The sequence below is a fragment of the Chaetomium strumarium genome, assembly GCF_033439665.1.
Source record: "Chaetomium strumarium strain CBS 333.67 chromosome Unknown B0T15scaffold_5, whole genome shotgun sequence".
In the NCBI taxonomy this organism is placed as follows: domain Eukaryota; kingdom Fungi; phylum Ascomycota; class Sordariomycetes; order Sordariales; family Chaetomiaceae; genus Chaetomium; species Chaetomium strumarium.
Window position 1 is genome coordinate 362,441 of NW_026944433.1, and position 20,937 is coordinate 383,377.

General features: G+C 56.1%; 7 protein-coding genes across 7 annotated transcripts; 4 read left to right on the forward strand and 3 right to left on the reverse strand.

The window, feature by feature from the left end:
• Positions 1-249: 249 nt before the first annotated feature.
• On the reverse strand, positions 250-1,439 carry B0T15DRAFT_225638 (uncharacterized protein). The gene has a single exon (XM_062862874.1). The coding sequence runs from the start codon at positions 1,317-1,319 to the stop codon at positions 390-392; it is 930 nt and encodes a 309-aa protein (XP_062719759.1). The 5' UTR covers positions 1,320-1,439; the 3' UTR covers positions 250-389.
• Positions 1,440-2,544: 1,105 nt separating this feature from the next.
• Positions 2,545-4,180, reverse strand: B0T15DRAFT_225676 (uncharacterized protein). Its single transcript, XM_062862875.1, has 4 exons — positions 3,446-4,180; positions 3,262-3,384; positions 3,155-3,202; positions 2,545-3,089 (listed from the first exon to the last, which is right to left on the reverse strand). The coding sequence occupies exons 1-4, from the start codon at positions 4,055-4,057 to the stop codon at positions 2,715-2,717; spliced, it is 1,158 nt and encodes a 385-aa protein (XP_062719760.1). The 5' UTR covers positions 4,058-4,180; the 3' UTR covers positions 2,545-2,714.
• Positions 4,181-5,289: 1,109 nt separating this feature from the next.
• B0T15DRAFT_225726 (kinase-like domain-containing protein) lies at positions 5,290-8,035 on the forward strand. The gene is made up of 2 exons (XM_062862876.1): positions 5,290-7,580; positions 7,649-8,035. Exons 1-2 carry the CDS (start codon positions 5,412-5,414, stop codon positions 7,997-7,999), a joined length of 2,520 nt encoding a protein of 839 aa, XP_062719761.1. The 5' UTR covers positions 5,290-5,411; the 3' UTR covers positions 8,000-8,035.
• Positions 8,036-8,584: 549 nt separating this feature from the next.
• Positions 8,585-10,973, forward strand: B0T15DRAFT_535173 (uncharacterized protein). Its single transcript, XM_062869483.1, has 4 exons — positions 8,585-8,859; positions 9,151-9,431; positions 9,500-10,147; positions 10,217-10,973. The coding sequence occupies exons 1-4, from the start codon at positions 8,772-8,774 to the stop codon at positions 10,739-10,741; spliced, it is 1,542 nt and encodes a 513-aa protein (XP_062719762.1). The 5' UTR covers positions 8,585-8,771; the 3' UTR covers positions 10,742-10,973.
• On the reverse strand, positions 10,974-14,303 carry B0T15DRAFT_436098 (uncharacterized protein). Its single transcript, XM_062865827.1, has 3 exons — positions 14,001-14,303; positions 13,777-13,913; positions 10,974-13,713 (listed from the first exon to the last, which is right to left on the reverse strand). The coding sequence occupies exons 1-3, from the start codon at positions 14,012-14,014 to the stop codon at positions 11,117-11,119; spliced, it is 2,748 nt and encodes a 915-aa protein (XP_062719763.1). The 5' UTR covers positions 14,015-14,303; the 3' UTR covers positions 10,974-11,116.
• Positions 14,304-14,382: 79 nt separating this feature from the next.
• Positions 14,383-16,587, forward strand: B0T15DRAFT_417764 (uncharacterized protein). The gene is made up of 2 exons (XM_062865498.1): positions 14,383-14,943; positions 15,004-16,587. The coding sequence occupies exons 1-2, from the start codon at positions 14,525-14,527 to the stop codon at positions 16,274-16,276; spliced, it is 1,692 nt and encodes a 563-aa protein (XP_062719764.1). The 5' UTR covers positions 14,383-14,524; the 3' UTR covers positions 16,277-16,587.
• A 1,099-nt stretch (positions 16,588-17,686) lies between these two features.
• On the forward strand, positions 17,687-20,748 carry B0T15DRAFT_225783 (uncharacterized protein). Its single transcript, XM_062862877.1, has 3 exons — positions 17,687-17,873; positions 17,932-20,275; positions 20,337-20,748. Exons 1-3 carry the CDS (start codon positions 17,777-17,779, stop codon positions 20,677-20,679), a joined length of 2,784 nt encoding a protein of 927 aa, XP_062719765.1. The 5' UTR covers positions 17,687-17,776; the 3' UTR covers positions 20,680-20,748.
• The last annotated feature ends 189 nt before the right edge of the window (positions 20,749-20,937 follow it).

Here is a 20,937-nt window from a genome sequence, read left to right on the forward strand (position 1 = left end):
TCATCCCTTGTTGGGAAACAAAACAACTGTAATTGCGACTGAGATACCACTATCTCTTCTGCTTTCGGGACCACGAGACGACTGTCTTAAAGTTCGATATGACTTTTGAGGTATCGAAGGGGCCAGTGCAACACATCTCACTCAGAGGCGCCGGTGTTTAGATGGTAAGTGCAATGCATGGTAAATTTGGTTCTACTTGTACACTGTTGTTGCGCGAAGTTTGGCAATTTCCGAAAACCCAACCTCTGCTTCGAAGCCATAAGGATCAGAGAAACGTCAGTCGCCTCGACGGTGCCAATTCAACGCCATTCCGGCCACTGGCTGCTCAGCAAGTCGCGCCGCAAAACAAGCACATCCCTGTAACGCCAAGACCAGAATCCCAAGGTTTTTCAGCTCATATCGATCTCAACCGAGGCGACAGCCGCAAAGGAGCCGTGCGGCTTGGCCAATTCGGACGCATCCATAGTGTGCGGCCCGTCAAAGACAGGCGGCGAGGTCTTCAGGTTGCGAAGAGCGCCTTCGGGAGTCTTGCTGACGAGTCGGCCTTGACGAAGGTTCTCCGCGAATAAGAAATATCCTTCGGTAGCTTCGACCAGGTACGACTGGAGGCCGCGGCTTTCCAGGAGAATCTTGACGTTGGTAACGGGATAATGGTTTTCGATGAAGCGAGCCCATCCACGGGCGGCCGCCTGGATGTGCTCTTCGTCACTGATTCGGCTCCAGCCGATGCCAAGGTGAAGGGTGAAGTCGTCCACGATTGGCTGCGCAGGGGAATCCGAGGATGCGGCCATTGGATTGATCGCTTCGCGAGTGGGGCTAGCGCGACGGTTTGACCTGCTGTCTGCGTTGGTCGAAGTCGCAATGTCGAGCCGTTGAGATTTATGGCTTCTCAATGAAGGCCGCGACTGGGCCAATTGCTCTTGCGCAAGAAGAGCGGCTTCAGCCTTGCGCGCCTCTTCTTTAGCCGCCCTTTCCTCAACCCACGTGCCAGACTGGGTGCTGGCATCGGCGACATAGCCAGCGGACTTCTTGATGAGTGTCATCCCAGGACCGTAGATCCATTCATCCTCTGCTTCTTTGACGACAGGAGGCTCGACCACCTTCTCTGGCGGGTCGAGATTGACAGAGGCCTCGTCTCTTGACCGCTTGCGACCGGCGGCTGAGCAGGTCCGAACAAGTTGCGCGCGCCATGAAGTTGGCTGGCCGAGGGACATGGCTTGGTGCTGCAGGAAGGACTTGCCCAGCGAGACTTGGTGAGCTGCCTGGGGTGGAAAGGCGAGAACCGGCGACGAAGCGTAGATACGATCGAACGACGGCATCTTGGAAGACTTGTCGGGTACTAGATGAGTGACAGTGAAACAGGTTAGATGTGAGTGAAGTGACACTGGTTAGTTCAGCGCGTGTCAATGGCCCAAGTGCTGTGGTGAGAGGACGGCCTGAAGGACAGGGAAGAGATGGGCGAGTGGTAGGGTAAGGCCGGGTTCCGGAAAGGCAATTGGCCAGAAGGGAAGAAAGTGCTACGAATCGGTAGAATGAGTAGACGAGGATGACGGCGGCGACTATGTCGGTAGTGAGGGTAAGCGGCGCGTTGGTGTATAGGGGAGGAGGGCTGGCCTGGCGCGCACCGAGACCAGTGTCGTGTAAGTCGAGATGAGCGACGTGGGTAGGACAAGAATGTCTAACCAGTCGAGGTTGTAACTGAGAGTGTTGCTTTGGGGGTGAGGAAGTTGAAGGGGAAGATGTGAAAGGGAAAAAGAAGGGAAACCAGAGGAGGAAAAAGGGCGGCCAAAGAAGCTGAGGCAGAGGAAGAAGACTGGCATGCGAGGACCTGCAAGATCTGGGCGAGGCAGACAAAAGGGCATCGGGAGAGCTGGAGCTGTGGATGCCGCGCAGGGAGTGGATCCTGGCAGGACTGGCAAGGGCTTCCGATATGCGACATCTCATTGGCTCTAGTAGGAGTACAACTTTGCTCCACCTTTGCCTCTTCTGATTTGCCAACTGCTCCTGCAGGCGGTTTGAGGGCGGCGGAAAATGCCAGAACTCCGTGAATGGATCGATCGGCTGTTGCGCCCTGGTTGCCAGTGTCAGCTGCAGTGTCAGCTGCTTGACCCCGCTCCGTTCTTCCCCGTGCTGTGCCGCTCAGCCTGCCGGCAAATCCACCAATGGATCCGTTCCTGCTTTTCCAACTTTAGCGTCGCACAAATGACTGCAGCTGTCCGTTTTGGCAAGCCTTTGCTCACGTAGGTGTCACAACGTCTCATTCGGCTTTGTGGTGCGGAAAGGCCATCTAATCTGCTTGAGCGTGAGTGTCGCTCATTGGAACTCTAGTGTTCCAAATAGGTACCTAAGGTATGTCCGCCGTTCGAACTTCTAGCCGTAAGACATACCACGGCAGGCAGCATCCAATGTGTTCACAGGCTTGTCTTCAATATCGATCACAGCATACACTCCCCGCTGCTCATCCAGTTGTGGTTAGGAAAAAGATGGCGAGGCTCATGAGATCGGGGTTTAACTGCTTCTGCCTCCATCATCCTCAAGTGCAGCAGCGATTAGGGATAAGTTGCCGTAAGTCTATTCAACTGAACCTCAGAGCATACTCGGATCAGCCAAAACGTATCTTAACAAGACGAAGTAAGGTGAGCAGCCTCTCCAAGGCTACGTGCACTCTTCCCTCCCCGCCATCATGCCGGTCCGGCCTTGGGATCCCAAGACAATCATGCAGAGCCTCGGAGCCGCGATGTGGGGGATACCCTTCGTCCTCTCTCCTGAGTTCCCTCCACCATCTCCTCAATCACTGCTGCATCATGAATGTTCTCCCTACCGCCATACAAACCCATCAAACCTGGCGTCCGAGATCCGAGTGGGCTAGTCTCCCTTCTCCTGCCAAAGCCACGCCGCGAACGACTCCTCGTAGGCGTCCAGGAAAGATGTGATGAAGTACGCCTTGCCGGGGCCGTGAAGGATCCTAGCAGACGACTCTGATGACGGGCTTCAGGTAGGTTTCGCGGCGTTTGTGGTTGAGATGAAGCCGGCAAGGAGTCGTCGTAGATGCGAAATCGGCCCTGTGTTTGGAAAGCGGCCGTGGGCGACTAGGTTCCAGTTTCTAAGGTCAGTCATCCATATCGACTCGTCACAGAGATGTTCGCAAACTTACACCCTGAGACGCATGAAAGTCTGATCCTTCAGATGGCACCGGCGAAAGCTGATATCACGTTAGCAACCGTTGCTCAGGGTGTCTGCAAAATTCCCGCTTGGACATACTCGGCCAGACCAAACAGGGGGTGTAGTAGCAGCGAAAGACTCCAGGGAAGAGCTCCGGCGTGGAGTGGACGGACCCGTCTCAGTCTCAAGCGTCGTATCTGCTCCGTCTACCAAGACCTCGGCCTTGTTACCCATGAGTTAGCTCAGGAGGAACCTCACAGCATGGACTACTGAAGCGACTAACGCGCTGAGCAGACGTCGATCGCGAAGGGACTTGCGAACCAGACTCTGGCAACGATATCCGCGCGGACGTGCCCAGAATCCCTCCAGCGGTCTGTTCCGTGATGGACTTCTTCTCGGACATGTGCGTGTCCCTTTCCGGCGATACATGCTGACTGGTTGCGCAACCCGGGTCAAGCATCACATCATCCTCTGTTGCAGCTGGCAGGCTGCTGCGTCTGAGCCGGATACATAGCTGTACTGTTCCCCCGGGACCTTGGCGTTGCTCCTCTCCAGCCTTCACGCCACGCTCTAAACTACCTGATGGTTCCGGCATTGGCGAGAGGTGTTCCTCAACTCTCTGCTCATGGAGAAGCATGACGGGCGGGTCCACCACCAGCGGCCGCGACCTGTTGATGGGAGGGGACATGTCCCTTTTGCTACTGTGCGGCTGCGACGTCTGGTTGAATTGAGTTATGTTGAACGTCGATCCACTCTCGGTATGGTTCATGGTTGATACCCAGCTAACCCCCGCCGGCTCATCGGCTTCGAGGAACCTCCGAAACCGACGGCGATGGCCAACCTCCGTGACTTCTGCCATAGTCAGAGATGTCACCGTGGGTGTGAGACGCAGCATCCTGAGAACAAGTTGATGAAAGTATTGGTATGGTGGGGGAATTGAAAGGATTAGAGAAAGGGGACACCGCGTTCCCAGTTCAGATGATGGCAGCGGCCACTGTAGATGAGTTGGGCGAGATCAGGGCAGATATTGTCCCAGAAGGTAGCGGACAAAGCGGCACTTGAAAGAAGGGAGCATGTCATTTTACTCGTATGGATGCTACAACCGGGATGCTTGTTCTGAGGGAAGGAGCAAAGGGCTGAAATGCACGTGCATATCGAGACTGAACAAAGTACCACTGCCACTAAGCTCCATCACATGGGACGACTAATAATGGAGCATTGGAGCAGCGATAAAATCAGCACACAATCAACAGTGTCATACCTAGAGGTTTGATCCTATCACTTGGGCCGTCCATATGATATAGACAGATAGACATCCAAGCCTCCCAAAGCCTCAGATCTGACCCGTCAACCCAAGCTTGAAGCTAATCTTTAATTAACTCCCCTATTCAGGGCAATGGAGATATCAATCTGGGAACATCTAGTTACACAGTAGCTATTCATAGCTAACCGAGCCCGACCTTTCCAACCAAACATCGTTTATTTACAGCTGTAGAGTCCCAGTCAACCCACCACTGCCCACCTAACTGGGGAACAACTCCTCATTACATGCATAGCCTCGTTGGCAGTCATGGAAGAGTGGCTCTGCTCCTTGCTAGACGCGTTCGCTTTTCCCCGCCAGCGGAAGAAGATCTGACGCTGAAAACGATGACTAATCAGCGTACAACGATATGATGATGCGGGCTTCTCCCAGGAACTCGCTTTTACTGTCTACAGTAATAATAAAGCTCCAACTGTTCAGATGTTTCATGGACGGAGTGAGACACTCTCTGCTCCACCCGGGGGAGTTCCCTTTGTACTCCGTGTAAACACGGTGTAAGCCACATATCCGCACCGTGACAGAGACCCTGTGAGGCCACGCACCTGCACCTCTAAGAAGCTTGTGCCTGGTAACTTCAGCATTTGGTGCCCGACTATCGATAAATTCACGGACCGACTCTGCCACGAAGGACGAACAACTTGAGTAACATTCGCTCGCTGCGCCTCGATAGATACGAGACGACATTCAGAGTGCCCGACGGTACAGCAGCTATCACTGCCTGCATCAACAGCCTCCATCGTCTCATCAGTCGGCACCCGCCGCTTGTTGCGCGGCTCCCCGTGGTCGAGTCCCCGCGTTCTGCCGCGCCCAGACCGCATGTGCGTCGTTCGATAAGAGGGCACCGCTCACTGTCCTCAACCGAACCGACATCCTCTCTCTGTATATCAGTGACGTCTTTGCTTGCTCAAAGACGTGAACGGTCGCTAGCATGAATGGTGACCTTAGTCTGTCGCGGGCACTCGGCGGCCTTCGGATTGCCAACCCGGACGACTCCGACTCGCCCAGCCCCCCAAGAGAGGTCGTGACGAATGCAGACAATGGTCAAACAACACAGCAAGGCATTAGCGGTGGAACTGAAGTGAACAGCGCTGACAAGATCCCACGAAATGACGAGCCTCAATCGGTCGCTCGAGAAGTCCCCGTGCGACAACCTCACACGTACGAGTCGGCCGCCCTGATCTTGAAGAACGCTCAGGATAGCTTGAACGCTGCTCGGGGTCGCACAGGTTCAACTGGCCCCAGTGATCCCAGTCCTGCAGCACAGTATGGCGCATACCGGCCAGCGAACGAGAGTCAACTTCCAGCCTCAGCGCCCTTGCCTGGTCAGAGTCGGATGGTGGAGCACAACCCAGAAGGACGGCCATATGCAGGCCCCAGGAATGAGGTAGCACGATCCTCCATGTACGGAGCGAGGAGCGACCCAACAAGGTTCGATCAGCCGAATGCATCTCAAATCCCATCGCGTGACCCGAGCCGGGGGCATCAAGCTGGGCGTCCCCACCCGGTCCAACAAGGAAACGGCCCCAATGGCATCCCTCCCCCGAGAAGGAGCTCTAAGGGAGTGGGTGGAGGGTATGCACCAATCCCTGGCATTCCACAAGCGCCGCCCGGTAGTTATGGGCCAGAAGCGCCGATGCTCGCGAGCAGTGAAGAGTGGAAGGACCGGGGCGCGGCTGTCAGCGTGAGAAGGGAAGTCGACGCTGAAGGGAGGACCGTCATAAGGTCGGTCAAGAAGGGTGTCCGAGACTTTTCGTTCGGGAAGGTGCTTGGTGAGGGCTCCTACAGCACTGTCTTTCTCGCCACAGACCGCCAGACCCTCCGCGAGTACGCCGTCAAGGTGCTCGACAAGAAGCATATCATCAAGGAGAAAAAGATAAAATACGTCAATATCGAAAAAGACACCCTGAACAGACTCACGGAGCATCCAGGCATCGTCCGGCTTTACTACACATTCCAGGACGAATCCTCCCTGTATTATGTACTGGATCTCTGCAACGGCGGGGAACTGCTGGGCGTCCTGAAGAAGACAGGGACTTTTGATGTGGAGTGCACAAGGTTTTATGGCGCTCAAATCCTGGACGCTGTTGCGTACATGCACTCGAGAGGTGTCATTCACCGCGATCTCAAGCCTGAGAATGTACTCCTGGATGACCAGATGCACATCAAAATCACGGACTTTGGCACTGCCAAACTGTTGCCAGACCCTCGAGAGCCGAGACCCCCTGAAGATGCATCAGGCCACGGCAACTCGCGCGGGGACGAGCGGGCAGCGTCGTTTGTCGGCACCGCCGAGTACGTGAGCCCGGAGCTGCTCACGGACAAGGCCGCGGGGAAACCCAGTGACCTATGGGCATTCGGCTGCATAATATACCAACTCCTCGCCGGCCGACCGCCCTTCAAAGCTCCCACGGAATATCTCACCTTCCAAAAGATTGTCGGCTTGGATTACGAGTTCCCCCCCGGTTTCCCCCCGGCTGCGCGGGATCTTGTCGAGCGGTGTTTGGTGCTGGATCCTGCCCGGCGTCTGACGGTGGAGCACGTCAAGAACCACGAGTTTTTTGACGGACAGCAGTTTGGCAGGGAGTTGTGGCGGATGAAGGCACCGCGCCTACGGCCATATGTACCACCGGCACAGGAGCCTCACATCATCCAGCTGAACGGGGCGGGACCAAGCCCGCCAAAGCCGCCCACATCCCGAGGGCAGCACACGCAGTCCAACGGCTCAAGACCTGCCAGGATCATCACCGAGCTGCCGCCGCCGACGCAGCTGGACATCGAATGGTCACCGGTCTTGACAAAGAACAACGAGAGGATACTGAAGCTTGGTGACTTGATGGTTATCTCATCCCCGATCCCAAACAGCCCGCACGGACGGGGCGACGGCGACGGGCACAAGAAGCTTGCACGCTTTTTCGGCGGTAGCACAACGAAGAAGAGACAACGGCTTGTCATGGTTACGTCTAGCGGACGTATTCTGCTTGCCCCGGCTGGTGGCGAGGAGAAGCGGGCCAAGCAGGAAATCTCGCTGCTGGCGCCGGACTGCGCGTGGAAGACCCAAATAGATGCCAAGGGGCAGACAGTCTTCTGCGTCGACGCGGTAAGTAGCCACGCTCGTTCTCCTTGTCAAGTGCTCGAGACAGCTTGCTGACTCATGTATACATCTAGAACGGTGTACATTACACTTTTGAAGAGCCCAAGTCGTCGCAAAACAGCGACGCCAAATTCTCAGTGGACGATTGGATCGAGTCGCTGGAGCGGGCCAAGGACCTGGCCATCTCGCAGAACCTGGTGGGTTCCTACAGCAGCGACAACGGATTCGGCGACATGTCCTCGTCCATGTCTAGCCCGGCCAGTACCATGGGAGGACGGGCAACCTTGGGCGAAGGTTACAGCATCAGCGACAGGTCGGGTCGCAACCAGCTCACCAAGAGCCAAGCAAGCCTGGAGGACACGAGCGTGAAGCGCAACCGGTTTAGTAAACGACAGTCCAAGAACGGACTGGGGGCAGCTTTCTGATTCAATATCGCCGCCATCATAAGATTATGCATGCGGTAACATCTCACCGTCACCAGCAACAAAACGCAAGGCTAACGGGGTGGGATACCGCTGTGGTGGGTTGTGGTGTTTTCGAAGGACCTGGAGAGGGGCATACATGGAGCGTTTCCTTTGAGCGTTTCCGAGAGAACCCTACGGATAGTAGGGAGGGTGCATAGCATTCTGGCCGCTGACATTTTTTTACTACCTTTAATGGGCATTTTGCTTGCGTGGCGTAGGCATACTACTGGGTCATATGGCCACTCGTCTCATTGCCTCGGATGATGTGGTTACGAATTTCAGCATTTCAAAGGACGTTCGGGCTTCCTACCTTTCTGCTTGCATTTTCTGTGTTTCACCTATGTAGGGTACTTTAGCAATCTTGTACGGAGTATGGAATTTGAAAATTCAAATGTAAGGTATAAGTGGCGCTTCAGCGCTTAATTGTGAGACTGGTGGACGGTCTCCGGGGTGTCACATGACCTCACTCCAAGTTAATCCGAGAAAACGCCGGACTGCAAAGAGACGTTCTTTTCATGTCGGCGCTCATCGATCCACGCTTTTTGCCAAGAACATCATGTGGGGCGTCTCATGCGAACTCCATCGCGAAGAAACCACGACGCGATCGACACACTGCCCCCAGACCGGACCAAGCGCCGAACACGGCCATCGTCGGAAAATACAAGTATTTGCCTGGCTTCAGCAACCGCCTCTTGAACGAGCCACGTTGTAGCTGCCGAATTGACCCGCCACGATGCAGCCGCAGTACCGTGGCTACACACCACAACATGTCCCGCCGAGGGCAGCGGGACAACATGTCCCACAACGCCGTGGCGGCATCGGTACGTGAACGATCTAAATCGGCTTTCGTCCGATTCTTCCCCCTCGTCCAACCCCGGGCTGCCCTGACCCCCGGGGCACGCTCCGCTTTTCGTTGGCCCCGGCCCCTCCCGGCATACACCTAAGCATGCTTAGGGCACTTAGGCTGGTGGAGCTCTGCAACTGTTCCTTCCGGGCCACGCCAGACTTCAAGTCTCTTGAAACCGCGCGAATCGCAAATCACAACAGGGCGCCAGAGCATCACTTCATTCACCATTGATCGAATCGCTTCCCCTAACCCCTGTCTTCCATAGGTCCCATGATGTCAGCATCAGCCGGCCCTCACCATTCGATGCCCATCACGCAGGCGCAGATCAACCAGCAGCATCACCAGCAGCAGCAGGCGAATCACCTTGCAAAGCTGAGGAGTCGAAAGCCGACCGACAAGTCACTGCCCGATGGCGTCGAGGAGACTCTGGTTGGGAGCGATGTCGCCGCCGCTTACAAGAACCTTCGCGACTTGGAGCGGCGGCTGGATGCCACCATGACGCGGAAACGGCTGGACATTGTCGACTCGCTGAGCCGCAATGCTAAGGTATATACACTGCGATTTGGGACTGGTTCCGTGTCGCGATGGCCACAGCTGACACACATCCGCTGCAGCGCTACAAGACCTTGCGCATATGGATCAGTAACACCGTGGAGGACCAGTTCTGGCAGAACAGCAGCCTCAATGTTGACACGTTCGACTTCACCTCCAGCCTTGAATCCTCATATCGTGTGAAGATAGAAGGCCGACTGCTTGACGACGAATATGACCTGGAAGCGGACGAGGAGGCCAGCAAGGCCGGGGAGAACGCGGGAGACGACGACAAGATGGAGACAGATACGCCCAGCAAGAACAAGACCAAGTCTGCGCCCGCCAAGCGGTCCCGCCTGTCCCATTTCTTCAAGGCACTCACGGTCGATTTTGAGCGCCCAAGATCTGGTCGCCCAGGCTCGGAGACCAGCGTTGAGTGGAAGAAACCCGACAGGACCCCGGCCGGGGCAGCCAATTTGCCCGCCATGGCCGACTTCGACGAGTTCACATTCAAGAGAAACGGGGACGAAAACATGAATATTACCATCAGCCTATTCAGACACGAAGATCCAGAGCGCTTTGAGCTCAGCCCGGAGCTCGCCGAAATCATCGACATGCGCGAGGCGACGCGCCAGGAAGCAGTCATGGCTCTGTGGGACTACATTAAGCTGATGAACCTGCAAGAGGACGAAGAAAAGCGCAACTTCAGATGCGACGACCTACTACGAAAGGTACCTTTTCCCCCATGTTCCCCTCCCTCCGCCTTCTTTCTTTCTGGTTCCCGCTGACACAGTATGCAGATAGTACCGCGCGACCGCGAAACCGGCTACATTCCCCATCTCAACGACTACCTGACCCCTCACCTCCGGCCCCTGCCACCCATCAAACTGCCATACACGATCCGCGTCGACGAAGAGTTCCACAAGGATCCCAAACCTACCATCTACGACGTCCGCGTCGCAGTCGACGACCCCCTTCGCGCCAAGCTGCTCCCCTTCATCCAGAACCCGCAGTACGCGGCGATGCTCAAGGAGGTCGCCGTCCTCGACGAGCAGCTGGCCACGCTGGTGCAGGCGGTCGCGCACTCCAAGGCGAAGCACACCTTCCTCGCGTCCATGGCGCAGGACCCCGTCAGCTTCGTCAAGGCCTGGCTGAGCTCGCAGAAGAGGGACGTGGAGGTGATGATGGGCGAGGCGACGCGCGGCGGCGGGGAGGATGCCACGGGCGACGAGTGGAGGCGCGGCGGTCGGGATAGTGTCTGGGCCACGCCCAACGCGAGGGAGAGTGTGAATGTCTTGCTCTCGAAGCAGCCTATGAGGGCGTAAGGTTCAAGGGTCTTCTGATCAGGTTGATTTGTCGAAGGCGTTTGTTTGGTGGCGGGTCGTCTCTTATACTGGAATGTCTTGTGGAGACAATGTACTTTAGTTATACGAAGTAAACCTGGGCTCTATGTTAGATGGGGGAGTGCAGAGATATCATGGATCCGCTGCGTGTGCTCGTAAATTTGCAGTGTGCTAGCATCTATCTGTGACAGAACTGACCAGCATTGAAGTCATCGAATTCATAAGTGTCTTGGGTATTCGTCTCTCACTATGGTATATAATAAGGTATTCGCGTCCATCTTACAACCCCGGTGGATAATAAAAACGTCCCATTCCGCAAACACAAGGTATTGCAAGGTATCCATCTCCTATCCTCGCTCAATCCTCCCCCGTCAAGTCCAGAACCTCGACCTCACTCAACCGATATGCCCTCCGCCTTGGTCCTTTCCCTCGCTTGATACCAGGTAGTTCTAGGCCATCATCACCATCATCACTGAGAGCAGCCGTCATGCGCTCAGCCTCTTCCCGGCTGACTTCGACTTCGTCGAAGTAACCCAATCCGTTGAGGCTTGTGCGCGGGATGTACACCTTTGTGGTTGTACCTTTTGCTTTCGCCGTGGCACTTTCTGCTTGCTTGGTAACGGTTGGTGGTAGGTCCGAGCCGATGCTGGTGCTGCTAGCATTAGATGCCGGTGCACTACAGTCTTCCCCTAGACGTGCTAGGTGGTCTGTGTCGTCCTCGCTTCTTCCTGCTTTTGGCGGTGCGCACGAGGACCTCGGGGGATGAATTGCGGAGAGCGGCGAGGCAAAGGGATCGTCGTCGTCGCTGGTGATGTTGAAATTGCCTGCCGGTGGAGGAGTGGTATTCCGCTTGAGGCTATCAGACTCATTCACGGGCGGCCGCATTGGTGGAGACAGGGGAAATGCCTCGTCGTCTGATGGGATCTCGATCGGCCCGGTGCTGGAGATAGAGACCTTGGTTTGCTCTTGAGAAGAGCTCGGGCCCTTCGAAATCCGGCTAAAGTCCTTGATGGACTTTTGCATTGCCGTCCTAGGTTTGTCTTCGGCGCCGCTCTTGACCCTCTTGAAGGGCCTTGCTTTCCTCGAAAGCTGAGTCTCTGTCCCGCTCGGTGCCTGTTCCATAGAGTCTTCGGGGGCCCGAAACAAGTACTTCCTGGGGCTTGGCGATAGACCAAATAAAGGCGGGGGAGATGAGGCATTCTCAAGCAGCGGCCTCTGCTTAGCCGTCGCCCTGGTTGGCGTCCTCTGGCTGTCTTTCGTGGTCTCGCCAAGTGGCTGAGGTGATGCAGCGGCCACAGGGCTAGACGAGAAAATAATAGGGTCGCTGGCAGAACCCTGTCTGACCTGGACTTGTGAGGCGGGATATGGAAACGACTTGGTGGCCTTGGGACTGGCTTGTGAGCCGGCAAGCGTCCAAGGATTGACATCTGCCGAGGGCTGGGTCGCTTGAGGGGCTTTAGCGGGATTCTTGGACTGCTTACTTCTCCCTCTCGGCGCGACCGGTTCGGAGTGGCTGCTGACTTTTGGAGGTGACGGCGTAGAACCAAGACCAACAACAGAGTCCTTGACCGTGCTATCGGCGGCGCGCTTTGTGACCTTGACGTACTTGTCAAGCGCCCCAACCGGCATGTCTGTCTTTTTGGTTCTCGTCTTCCGAGTGGCTTTGGCGGCAGCTTGTTGCTCTTTCACCTGTTGTTTGGCTTCCCACTTCTCTACGGTCCGCGGTATGCCCAATCTTGCCACTGTCTCGGGAACCCAGACAAGATCCGGCTGGAGTGGGTCAAACGGCTTCTTGACGTTTCCTGCCTTCGATTGGCCATCCAGTTCCGCAGCTTCCTCGTCGAACTCGTCGTCGCTATTCAGCGCGATACCGTCTCTGCCAAACGCTTCTACCTCTTCCTCGGGCTCCTTGTCAAGATCCAGCCCGACGATATTAGCCGGGACGAAGGAAACCCGAAGCTCCGGCGTTGCATCGGTGCTGAAATGCGCCCTTTTGCTGGAGATGGCTTTGGCAAGAGCTGATTCCTCTTGCTGCTGGATACCGGGATCCTCATGGCAGCCTTGCGATGCGTCGGATCTTTTCAGAAACTCCTGGACCAAGAGACTTGGGGCGAGGACACGGGTAAGCTTGACGGCACCTATCCGGAATGCCCAGTCAAATGTCTCGCGGGTGAACTCCCGCAACCCCACGACATCCACAGCGCGAGCCGTGGTAAGCTCATCCTTAAGCCTGGCGACGGTGGCCTCCCGCGACACGACCGGGTGGGTATAGTACCTTAAGACCTCCATGTTTGGGAAGCACTCCGGTATTTCCAAAGCCTTGTGTCTTGTCCGGAAAAGCCCGCTCTCGTTCGTCCGCAGCTCATGCAAAAGCCGCTCCTTCCACGCCGCCAGGCCGTCCCTGTCCGCCCTCTTAATGCGGCATAGGTCACGACCGAATCCCGCCCTCGCCACCTCGCACGCGACCTTCACACCACAGCCAGGGACACCCTCGGGGAGGTAGTCACCACCACTCATCAAGGCCACTAGCACCATCCCTTCCCGGTCCAGCTTGCTTGGGCCCCCAGCTATGGCGGTGGCGTCGTACATCGACACATGCGTCGGCGTCTTCGAGGCCCTGGGTCCTTCAGCCGACCAATTCCGCAGCGTTTTCCGGCAGCCAAACATGATGGTGTCCACGTCCTCGCTGAGCACAGCGTCTACAACACCCTGCTGCTCGAGCAGAGCGCACTCGGCCTCTGCCTCGCCGGGGGCGTCATGCGTCAGAAAACCGAAGAGGCTGATGAGACGCTTCGCCATGGCCGTGGCAACGGCGTCGCCGCGGCCGGACGAGCGCTTGTTGCGCTTGAATGCGGGCTTGTTGGGGCCGTCGAAGACAAAGACCGGCTGGATTGCAAGACCGAGGAGGCGGACGAGACGGTAGAAGAGGGTGCGGATTGCGGGGTTGGAGCCGCCTGGGAGTTAGATTAGTTGGATACTGTGATCTTTTGAGAAAGTGAAGACCAAGGAAAACCAACCCCTAGCTGCTTGGACTTGGAACTGCCATATTGAGAAATCGATGGCCAGACGCAGCGGACGGCCGGTTTCTTCTAATGTTTTAACAGCTAGTTTGCAAAGGGATATCCTGTCGCCAGGTCCAATTTCTTTGTAGATGCTACGTGGAAGTGGTAATGGTAAGCTGTTATTCTTATTCTTATTTCCGTGGCGATACCAACTCAAAAGATTGCACGGTCTCACTCACCCTTTAATGCCCATTTTAGCAGCTCCCGACGCCTCCCGTTGGCCAGTCGAATTGTCAGAAATAGACGATAATGCGAGCCAAAATTTATTAGAGATCTCAATTATTAAGCCATGGCAAGCAAAGTTATGGAGCAATCCGAAGTTGGGCTTGCAGCGAGCAACTGGGGAAAACGATGAAGAAGGGACGTTGTTTGGCTTTCAAGTTGTTGACGTTATTCCGTTTTTGGGAAGTGAGGGTTGTCACAGCCACCAGTGTGAGAGTCCAGACTCCAATGCACGCCTATATCGGATAGTTACATACCACCTCATTCATCTGTATTTAGTTATCGGAATAGGGCAGGCGCGAAGCCGCGCAACGGAGGAACTCGAGTGCCTGGATGCATCAAGAAACAGTTTCCCGCGTTTCGTGAATTCTTGAGCCCAAGACGCAAAACAGGAACCCAAATTCCCACTACTTTTGGCTAGCAAGGATTCCAGTTAGAGAAACCTGATTTATGCCGTCCTAGGTCACTTCCTGGGTACAAGATGTCAGCGCCGGCGGGCTCCGCACCGCTTCCGCATCGGTCGGTCGCTAACATCCGGTCGCCGTCGGGAGCGAGTGGGCCGTCAACGCCGCTGCGGCCGATCCCGTCCAACTTTGGGTCGCCATCTAGCCTCCGTGCCGACGAGGAGATAATCATCATTGAGTTTGGCACCCGGAAGCTGCAGGTTGGGTTTTCAGGGGACCCGGCACCTAGAGGATGCATTTGGTTCGGCCCAGACCAGCAGCGTCGGGTTGGTGATTTCCGAGACTGGCAGACAGATTACCGCTATGACTGGAGGAGCGCGGCTGCTGGCGGGCTGTGGGGGAAGGATCACGAGCTATGGCAGTATGATGTCCGGGGCGCGGACCTTGGACTGGTCGGCGATAGGATTGAGAGGGCTCTGAGGGAGGCGTTCACTAAGTACTGCGACTTCATCCCACTCCTACTGTTTTGTGTACTAGTAGCTAATACGCCGGCTAGGTACTTGCTCATTGACTCGCGGCCACGAAGGATGGTCTGGGTTCTGCCTTCGTCCCTGCCCATTCCATTACTGTCGGCAGCCCTGTACAGCGTCTTCAGTCGATTCCAGCCGCCAACTGTCTCGTTGTTGTCGTCTCCGCTTGCCTTGGCTGCTGGAGCTGGAGTACGATCAGCACTAGTCGTGAATCTCGGCTGGTCCGAGACGGTGGTCACCAGCGTCTACGAGTACCGGGAAGTAGGCTCCAGCAGAAGCATTCGCGGAGGCAGGATGCTTGTGGAGCAGACACACAAACTCCTGGCAAAACACCTCCCCGACGGTCGAGGAGACCAGGATAGCAACCAAGAGTATGTTCTGAGCTTTGAAGAGTGCAACGACATCACCACCCGCATGGTGTGGTGTAGACCTCGCCAGTCATCTCGTCCCGACCAGCCATCTTCCGATGCTTTGGCGACTGTTCATGAGCAAGATGAAACAGAATCGGAGGGCGTCCAGCCGGGGCACAGGCGTGGCCCGGTGGTCATTCCCTTGAAGTCGTGGCTCTCGCCAACGTCGCTGGAGCTCCCGTTCGATGCCCTTGCCGAACCATGCGAGAACACGTTCTTCGACTCCCAATATTCGCACACCAGCTTTGATGATCACGAATTGCCGTTGCATCTTCTCGTGTACCGCAGTCTACTCCAGCTACCCGTCGATGTCCGGGCACTCTGCATGTCCCGCATCATCTTCACCGGCGGATGCTCAAATGTGCTTGGGCTTCGCAAGCGAGTCTTCGACGAAGTTGTAGAAATTGCCCGGCAGCGGGGCTGGGATCCAGTGCAGGGCAAGGGCGTACAGCAGTTCCGAACGAACCCGAATCTGAAGAGGGGAGGAACGCGCCAAGCGGGTGAGGGACCGGTGGGCGTCGTGTCACAGCCCGGTGCTGGTGATGAGCAAGACGGCGTTTGGCACGATGCAGCCAACACGGTGCCAGAACCAGACCCCTTCGAGGAGCAGCTGAAGAGAGGGATCGACAAGAGACCCCGGGTTCACGGCGAGATGAGGGCCGTTGAGTCAGTGGGTGCATGGAGCGGCGCGAGCTTGATCACCCACCTCAAGGCGTCAGCTCTGGCCACGGTCGACCGCGAGGCTTGGCTGCAGCATGGAGCTGCCGGGGCGAGCAAGCCAGAAGATGTGGACCACAAGACACAGAGACAGAGCTTAGGAGCTGGCGGGCTGATGAGAGGGTCCGCTGCTGGTTCCACTTGGACGCTGGGCATCTGGGGCGCGACTTAAATCCCATTGCGGGAAGTGTGAGAGATGGTGATTGTGCTGTTAATGTTGCGGGACGTGGAATGGATGGATGGTATACCATTTGGGACCCAGCAGTCGAATCACACTCATTCAACGGGAAGCTGTCCATTGCGTGTTGGGGGGAGTGTGTTTCATGGGCAATGGGGTGCTGGTTGCTGCGGCGATCAAAGAGCATCGCATGTTTATACCCCTGACGTACCTTATTAAGTGACGCTACTTTACCAACTTGAACTGTAAATCCCAATGCCAACTGGGGCTCCTAGTCTAGTCGGCAAGCAACTCGCTGCTCCTTCCGTTCGGAACCTTGGCTTCATCTGTTTGCGTTCCTTCCTGTCCTCTTCTTGACTCTCAAATGGCCTCGGTCGAGGTTGGTGGCTCTCCTGGGTCGCGATTTCCCTAGTGCCAGATGTTTCAGAACCACTTTCATGAGGTGCTCCCAGCGGCGGCAGTCCTTCCTGTCCCTCCCAACCTGGTGATCCCTCGCACCTTCCTGGTCTTGTCAGTTCGGGCCCCTTCAAGCCTTCCCATCGCTGCACTGTTGCCTCGACTGTCTTCCACATAATTCCACCTTCTTGGTCGCCTCTCGTCTTCCTCCTCATCCATCACCACCGCACAGTTTTGCATCACCCAACCCACCTTTTGTTCTCTGGCCTACTAACTAGGCTTCCTTTACCTGGTCTTTTTGTAGGACCGCAACGCGACCTGTCGCTTTGCTCGATCCCTTCTCGTCCTTTTGGCAAAATCCGCTTTTTGGACTCCCATACCATCTCGTCGTTTTTCTCGATCCGACAAGTTCCCTCGTCTTTCCCGCTGGCACATCCATCAGGACTGGGCTGTACCTCTCCTATACCAGTCGTGTCTGAGCTAGAGCCAGTTCGTCCATCGTCCTTGTGTCGCCGACCAACCTCCTAACTCGTTCGCTGCCTTTTCAAGCACTTCAAGGTATGTTTCCTTTTTGACTCCTTGTCTGTCTACCACCGATCCCCAAACAACAGAACAAAACACAATCACAGCCCTGCATATCTTTCTGCACACCCCATCTGGCCATGCCTGTTTGTTTGTATTCCATAACAAATGAGGCAACCTAGCCATCGCAGACGCGCGAAGCGTTTGCTTAACCTTTTGAAGGACCTGCAGGAAAATGACTGCACGATCACCCCTCCCACTCTATTCGCTATCAAGCATCTCCTTATACTTCATAGCCGGTGCAAGCTTATCGAAGTCAAGATCGACTCGCTGGCAGCGAATAACCCAGTCGAATGCTCTCGTTCGCATCTACCAAAGTTTATTGTATCTCAACTTGAGGAACAGAGACTGACAGACCGCTGCAGCGAGTCGGTTTCGGTGCCAACCGTTGTCGCCTTCGTCATTCAGTCATTGTCATCGGACTGTGGGCACGGGAAGTTGTATCCCACTCTGTTTCGTTGGTACCATCCGCCACGGCATCGGACATACTACGTCTTCGCCCACATTCAGCACAACATGCCGCGCCAGACGTACACAGTCACTGAGCTGCTGGCTCTTCGCGCGAATCAGGCCTCGGGCAAGATCCTAGCCATGGCAGCAAACCCCGAGATTGGTACGTTTGGAGACCGTCCTACGCGTTATCGGCTCGCAGACTAATGGACTCACTCTAGCTGATATTGTTCGCCGTTCTGGAAGCGAGTCTTCTTCCGGCTCCAGTTGCAGACCGGTGAATGGCAGGCACAAGAAAGACGATTCATCCGTAACCTCGGAAGAACTCGTGTACAAGGGTACTGTGAACCGCCGCATGGGCCGTGAGCTTGCTCGAGAAGTCTCCTCCATGCGACTTCCTACCCGGCACACCGCGAAAGAGCATGCCCGGGTCAGTTCGCAAGACCCAGCCAGGGACTCAGATCATGGGCCTTCTCACCTGGCGGAATGGAAGTATCGCGGTAGGAGCGTGACGGAGGCCGCCACCGCAGAACCAATTCCTGCACCTACTGGGGCCACAGCTCAGCGAGACGAAGGTTTCCAGCGCTTCAGGAAGGCCGTCGTCTCCCCCCCGCATGTTCGAGTGACAGCGGGTGGTCGCATTGTCCCGAATACCCGCGGCCCGCTGTCTCCCACCTCCAAGAGGTCCAGCGAGCACAGCGCCCTGGACAATCAGAGCCTGTCTGATAAAGCAGTGCCCAGCAAGCCACAGCTCGCCCCGATTGGTATTCCCCAGCCGGTTCCAATTATGCCGCAGCTTGTGACCGGATATCCCCCTGGGTTCCAGCCGATCCAGGCGCCGGTCTCGTTTGTGCCCATGGCGTTTGGAACCCCTTTGCCTCATCCTTTCTCTTTCGCCCATCCTACCATCAGCGCGCCTACCATGGCACCACGTGCGCCAGATAATGCGCCAAAGGACATGCACAACGAGAATTCAGTGCATGTTCGAAGCGACAACTATGCGGCGGACGACAAGCAAGGCAACGCCAACAAGATGCCCGAGCCCTTTGACAGCTCCAGGGCATTCTTCTACAACGGTCAGCTCATGTACCCAGCTGGACCATTTTCGGCGCCCCTCACCAATCCGATGGTCCCCGTCCAAATGCTGGGCATCCCGCAGGGTCTTGCACCAGTCCCGGGACAGTTCATGCAGCCTCAGCCTGCTTCGACCTCGTCTGCGGCTGCTGGACCGTCATACGCACCATCTAACTCCAGCCTCTCTGGAATTCCACCGGTTGTCAACCACATTGTCCCAGCTAATGCCAACTTCAATGCGGGTGCCGCGCCCCCGATCTCGTCAATCAAACTCAGCGACATCACCAAGAAGCAGATTGCCTCGTTCAAGCAGAATCTCAAGTACCACGAAGATCAGCTCCAGTACAATCGGCACCAGATTGACGAGAGGGATATGGAGAACAGAATCCAAATCCTCAAGGGCCACATCCAGAGATTTGAGGCAACCCTGAAGGCCCAGCTCGAATATGAGGAAGCGCACCGCAAGGCCACCCAGGGCAAGGGGGATAACAAACCATCCCAACCCGACGTGGCCATGGAGACCAACAAACCTCCGTCCCAGTCGACGGCACCGGCTGAACACAAAGCCTCGGATGCTCAGAACAAGCAGACAGATGAGTCATTTCGCCGGAGAATTGAGCTTGCCAGCCACGGACTCAAGCACTACGACTCACTTAGAAGCCTTCCGGACCAAGCGTATTTCGGCATCAACGGCTTGTCCAATGGGCAGTCCCTCCCAAGCGAGGCGGCTCTGGCTCCCGTCTTCCAGCCCCGTGGCTATGCTTCGACCTGGACGGGCAGTAAGTATGCCAGGGAGATGAAGGCCTACGAAGATGCAGAAAAGAGGCTGGCTGCCGCGCAGTCCAAGAGCATGGAGCACATGCACATGGGCGAGCAGCGATCGGTGTCGCAGCCGTTTGCGGCGGCACTCGGAGCTACAGCGCCACGTGCCCAGAGCAACAGCGATGATGCTTCCGAGAAAGCAAGCCGGCCTGGCAAGGATGCCAATGCAGCGAGGAAGAGGAAATCCAACTATGGCGTGCCGTACTTGCTCGGCACTCTTCCCAAAGGCGTCGATCCTCGCACTGCCAGAGACCAGGATTATGTTTACAAACGGCCGCTGACCGATGACGAGCGTCGTGCTCGGTTTCTGTACTGGGGCAAGGCACCCAAATCGGCTGTCAAAGGCTTGCCCAAGTTCGATGGGAAGCATTTCTACCCGCCCTCACCTGTCAAAGAGAAGTCGCCTCAGCCTGCTCGGCATCCTGACAATCGCGCGTCGGAATCGAGCTGCGACCCGTTCAGGCCCGTAACTCCTGTGCAGGCTTGTGAGGCCAATGACTCGACGGCCACCGAAGAGAACCGCAGACTCACTAGGACTATCTCCTTTGAAACACAGGTCAACAGCGGCTCGGAAGACTTCATTAATGCCGGGAGCAGCAGGAAGACCCGTGAAGGGAGCATGGATGGTGACTCCGTTGGCTCTGCTGATCGGCGCGGGGAGAACTCAAGGTAGCTAGCTCTCTAACATGAACATGCATGGTTGGGAAATGCTAACAATGAAAAACAGCAGTGGGAAGCTCTGGGAGACGGTTCTAAAGAAAGGCGCGACCAGCAGCGCTTTGTCTTCGACCACAGCTCAAGGCTTGTTGCCGCACTACACAGGACACGCTGCGGCATCCCTCGGCCCGTCACTCACACCCAACCAGGCAAGCTCATCCAGGGAGGTCACACCGGGCAAGATGTCTGATGTTCACGATCTGAGCGGGAATGGTGGCGCGCGTCTCTCGGCTACTCCGGGACAGCACGGAGAGAACCGCCCTCCGAACAGCGTGGACTCGCTGGATAACAAGTTCAAGAATCTCGCTCTTGACATTGCCAGCCGTGGGAACCTGACTTCAGCCTTCAGTATGTGAAGAGCTGGACATTGTTGACGGAGTGACACGGATTTCAATAATTGTGTCGGCATAATCGCATCCTTACAATACCGGGGGAAAGGGTTGATGGAACTGGCAGTGTTATGGTCTTTTGTCGCATGTTTATTTTGTTTTCCTTCAGGCGCTCTGCCGCCGTAATGGATGGGTGGCGGCTGTCTGAAGGATCTCTGGACCCAGCAGCATGGCATACTGAGGGCAGCTTACTACTAATCGATGTAGAATAGGGCTTTCATACAA

Coding starts and splice junctions, on each gene's coding strand:
- B0T15DRAFT_225638 (XM_062862874.1), bottom strand. CDS start 1,319: ATGCCGTCGTTCGATCGTATCTACGCTTCGTCGCCGGTTCTCGCCTTT.
- B0T15DRAFT_225676 (XM_062862875.1), bottom strand. CDS start 4,057: ATGCTGCGTCTCACACCCACGGTGACATCTCTGACTATGGCAGAAGTC. Junction 3,203..3,261: donor CCCCTGTTTGGTCTGGCCGA/GTATGTCCAAGC, acceptor ACGTGATATCAG/CTTTCGCCGGTGCCATCTGA. Junction 3,090..3,154: donor ACTTTCATGCGTCTCAGGGT/GTAAGTTTGCGA, acceptor ACTGGAACCTAG/TCGCCCACGGCCGCTTTCCA.
- B0T15DRAFT_225726 (XM_062862876.1), top strand. CDS start 5,412: ATGAATGGTGACCTTAGTCTGTCGCGGGCACTCGGCGGCCTTCGGATT. Junction 7,581..7,648: donor CAGTCTTCTGCGTCGACGCG/GTAAGTAGCCAC, acceptor GTATACATCTAG/AACGGTGTACATTACACTTT.
- B0T15DRAFT_535173 (XM_062869483.1), top strand. CDS start 8,772: ATGCAGCCGCAGTACCGTGGCTACACACCACAACATGTCCCGCCGAGG. Junction 9,432..9,499: donor CGCTGAGCCGCAATGCTAAG/GTATATACACTG, acceptor CATCCGCTGCAG/CGCTACAAGACCTTGCGCAT. Junction 10,148..10,216: donor GCGACGACCTACTACGAAAG/GTACCTTTTCCC, acceptor CACAGTATGCAG/ATAGTACCGCGCGACCGCGA.
- B0T15DRAFT_436098 (XM_062865827.1), bottom strand. Junction 13,714..13,776: donor CCAAGTCCAAGCAGCTAGGG/GTTGGTTTTCCT, acceptor TCTAACTCCCAG/GCGGCTCCAACCCCGCAATC.
- B0T15DRAFT_417764 (XM_062865498.1), top strand. CDS start 14,525: ATGTCAGCGCCGGCGGGCTCCGCACCGCTTCCGCATCGGTCGGTCGCT. Junction 14,944..15,003: donor CTGAGGGAGGCGTTCACTAA/GTACTGCGACTT, acceptor TACGCCGGCTAG/GTACTTGCTCATTGACTCGC.
- B0T15DRAFT_225783 (XM_062862877.1), top strand. CDS start 17,777: ATGCCGCGCCAGACGTACACAGTCACTGAGCTGCTGGCTCTTCGCGCG. Junction 17,874..17,931: donor GGCAGCAAACCCCGAGATTG/GTACGTTTGGAG, acceptor GACTCACTCTAG/CTGATATTGTTCGCCGTTCT. Junction 20,276..20,336: donor CGGCGCGGGGAGAACTCAAG/GTAGCTAGCTCT, acceptor GAAAAACAGCAG/TGGGAAGCTCTGGGAGACGG.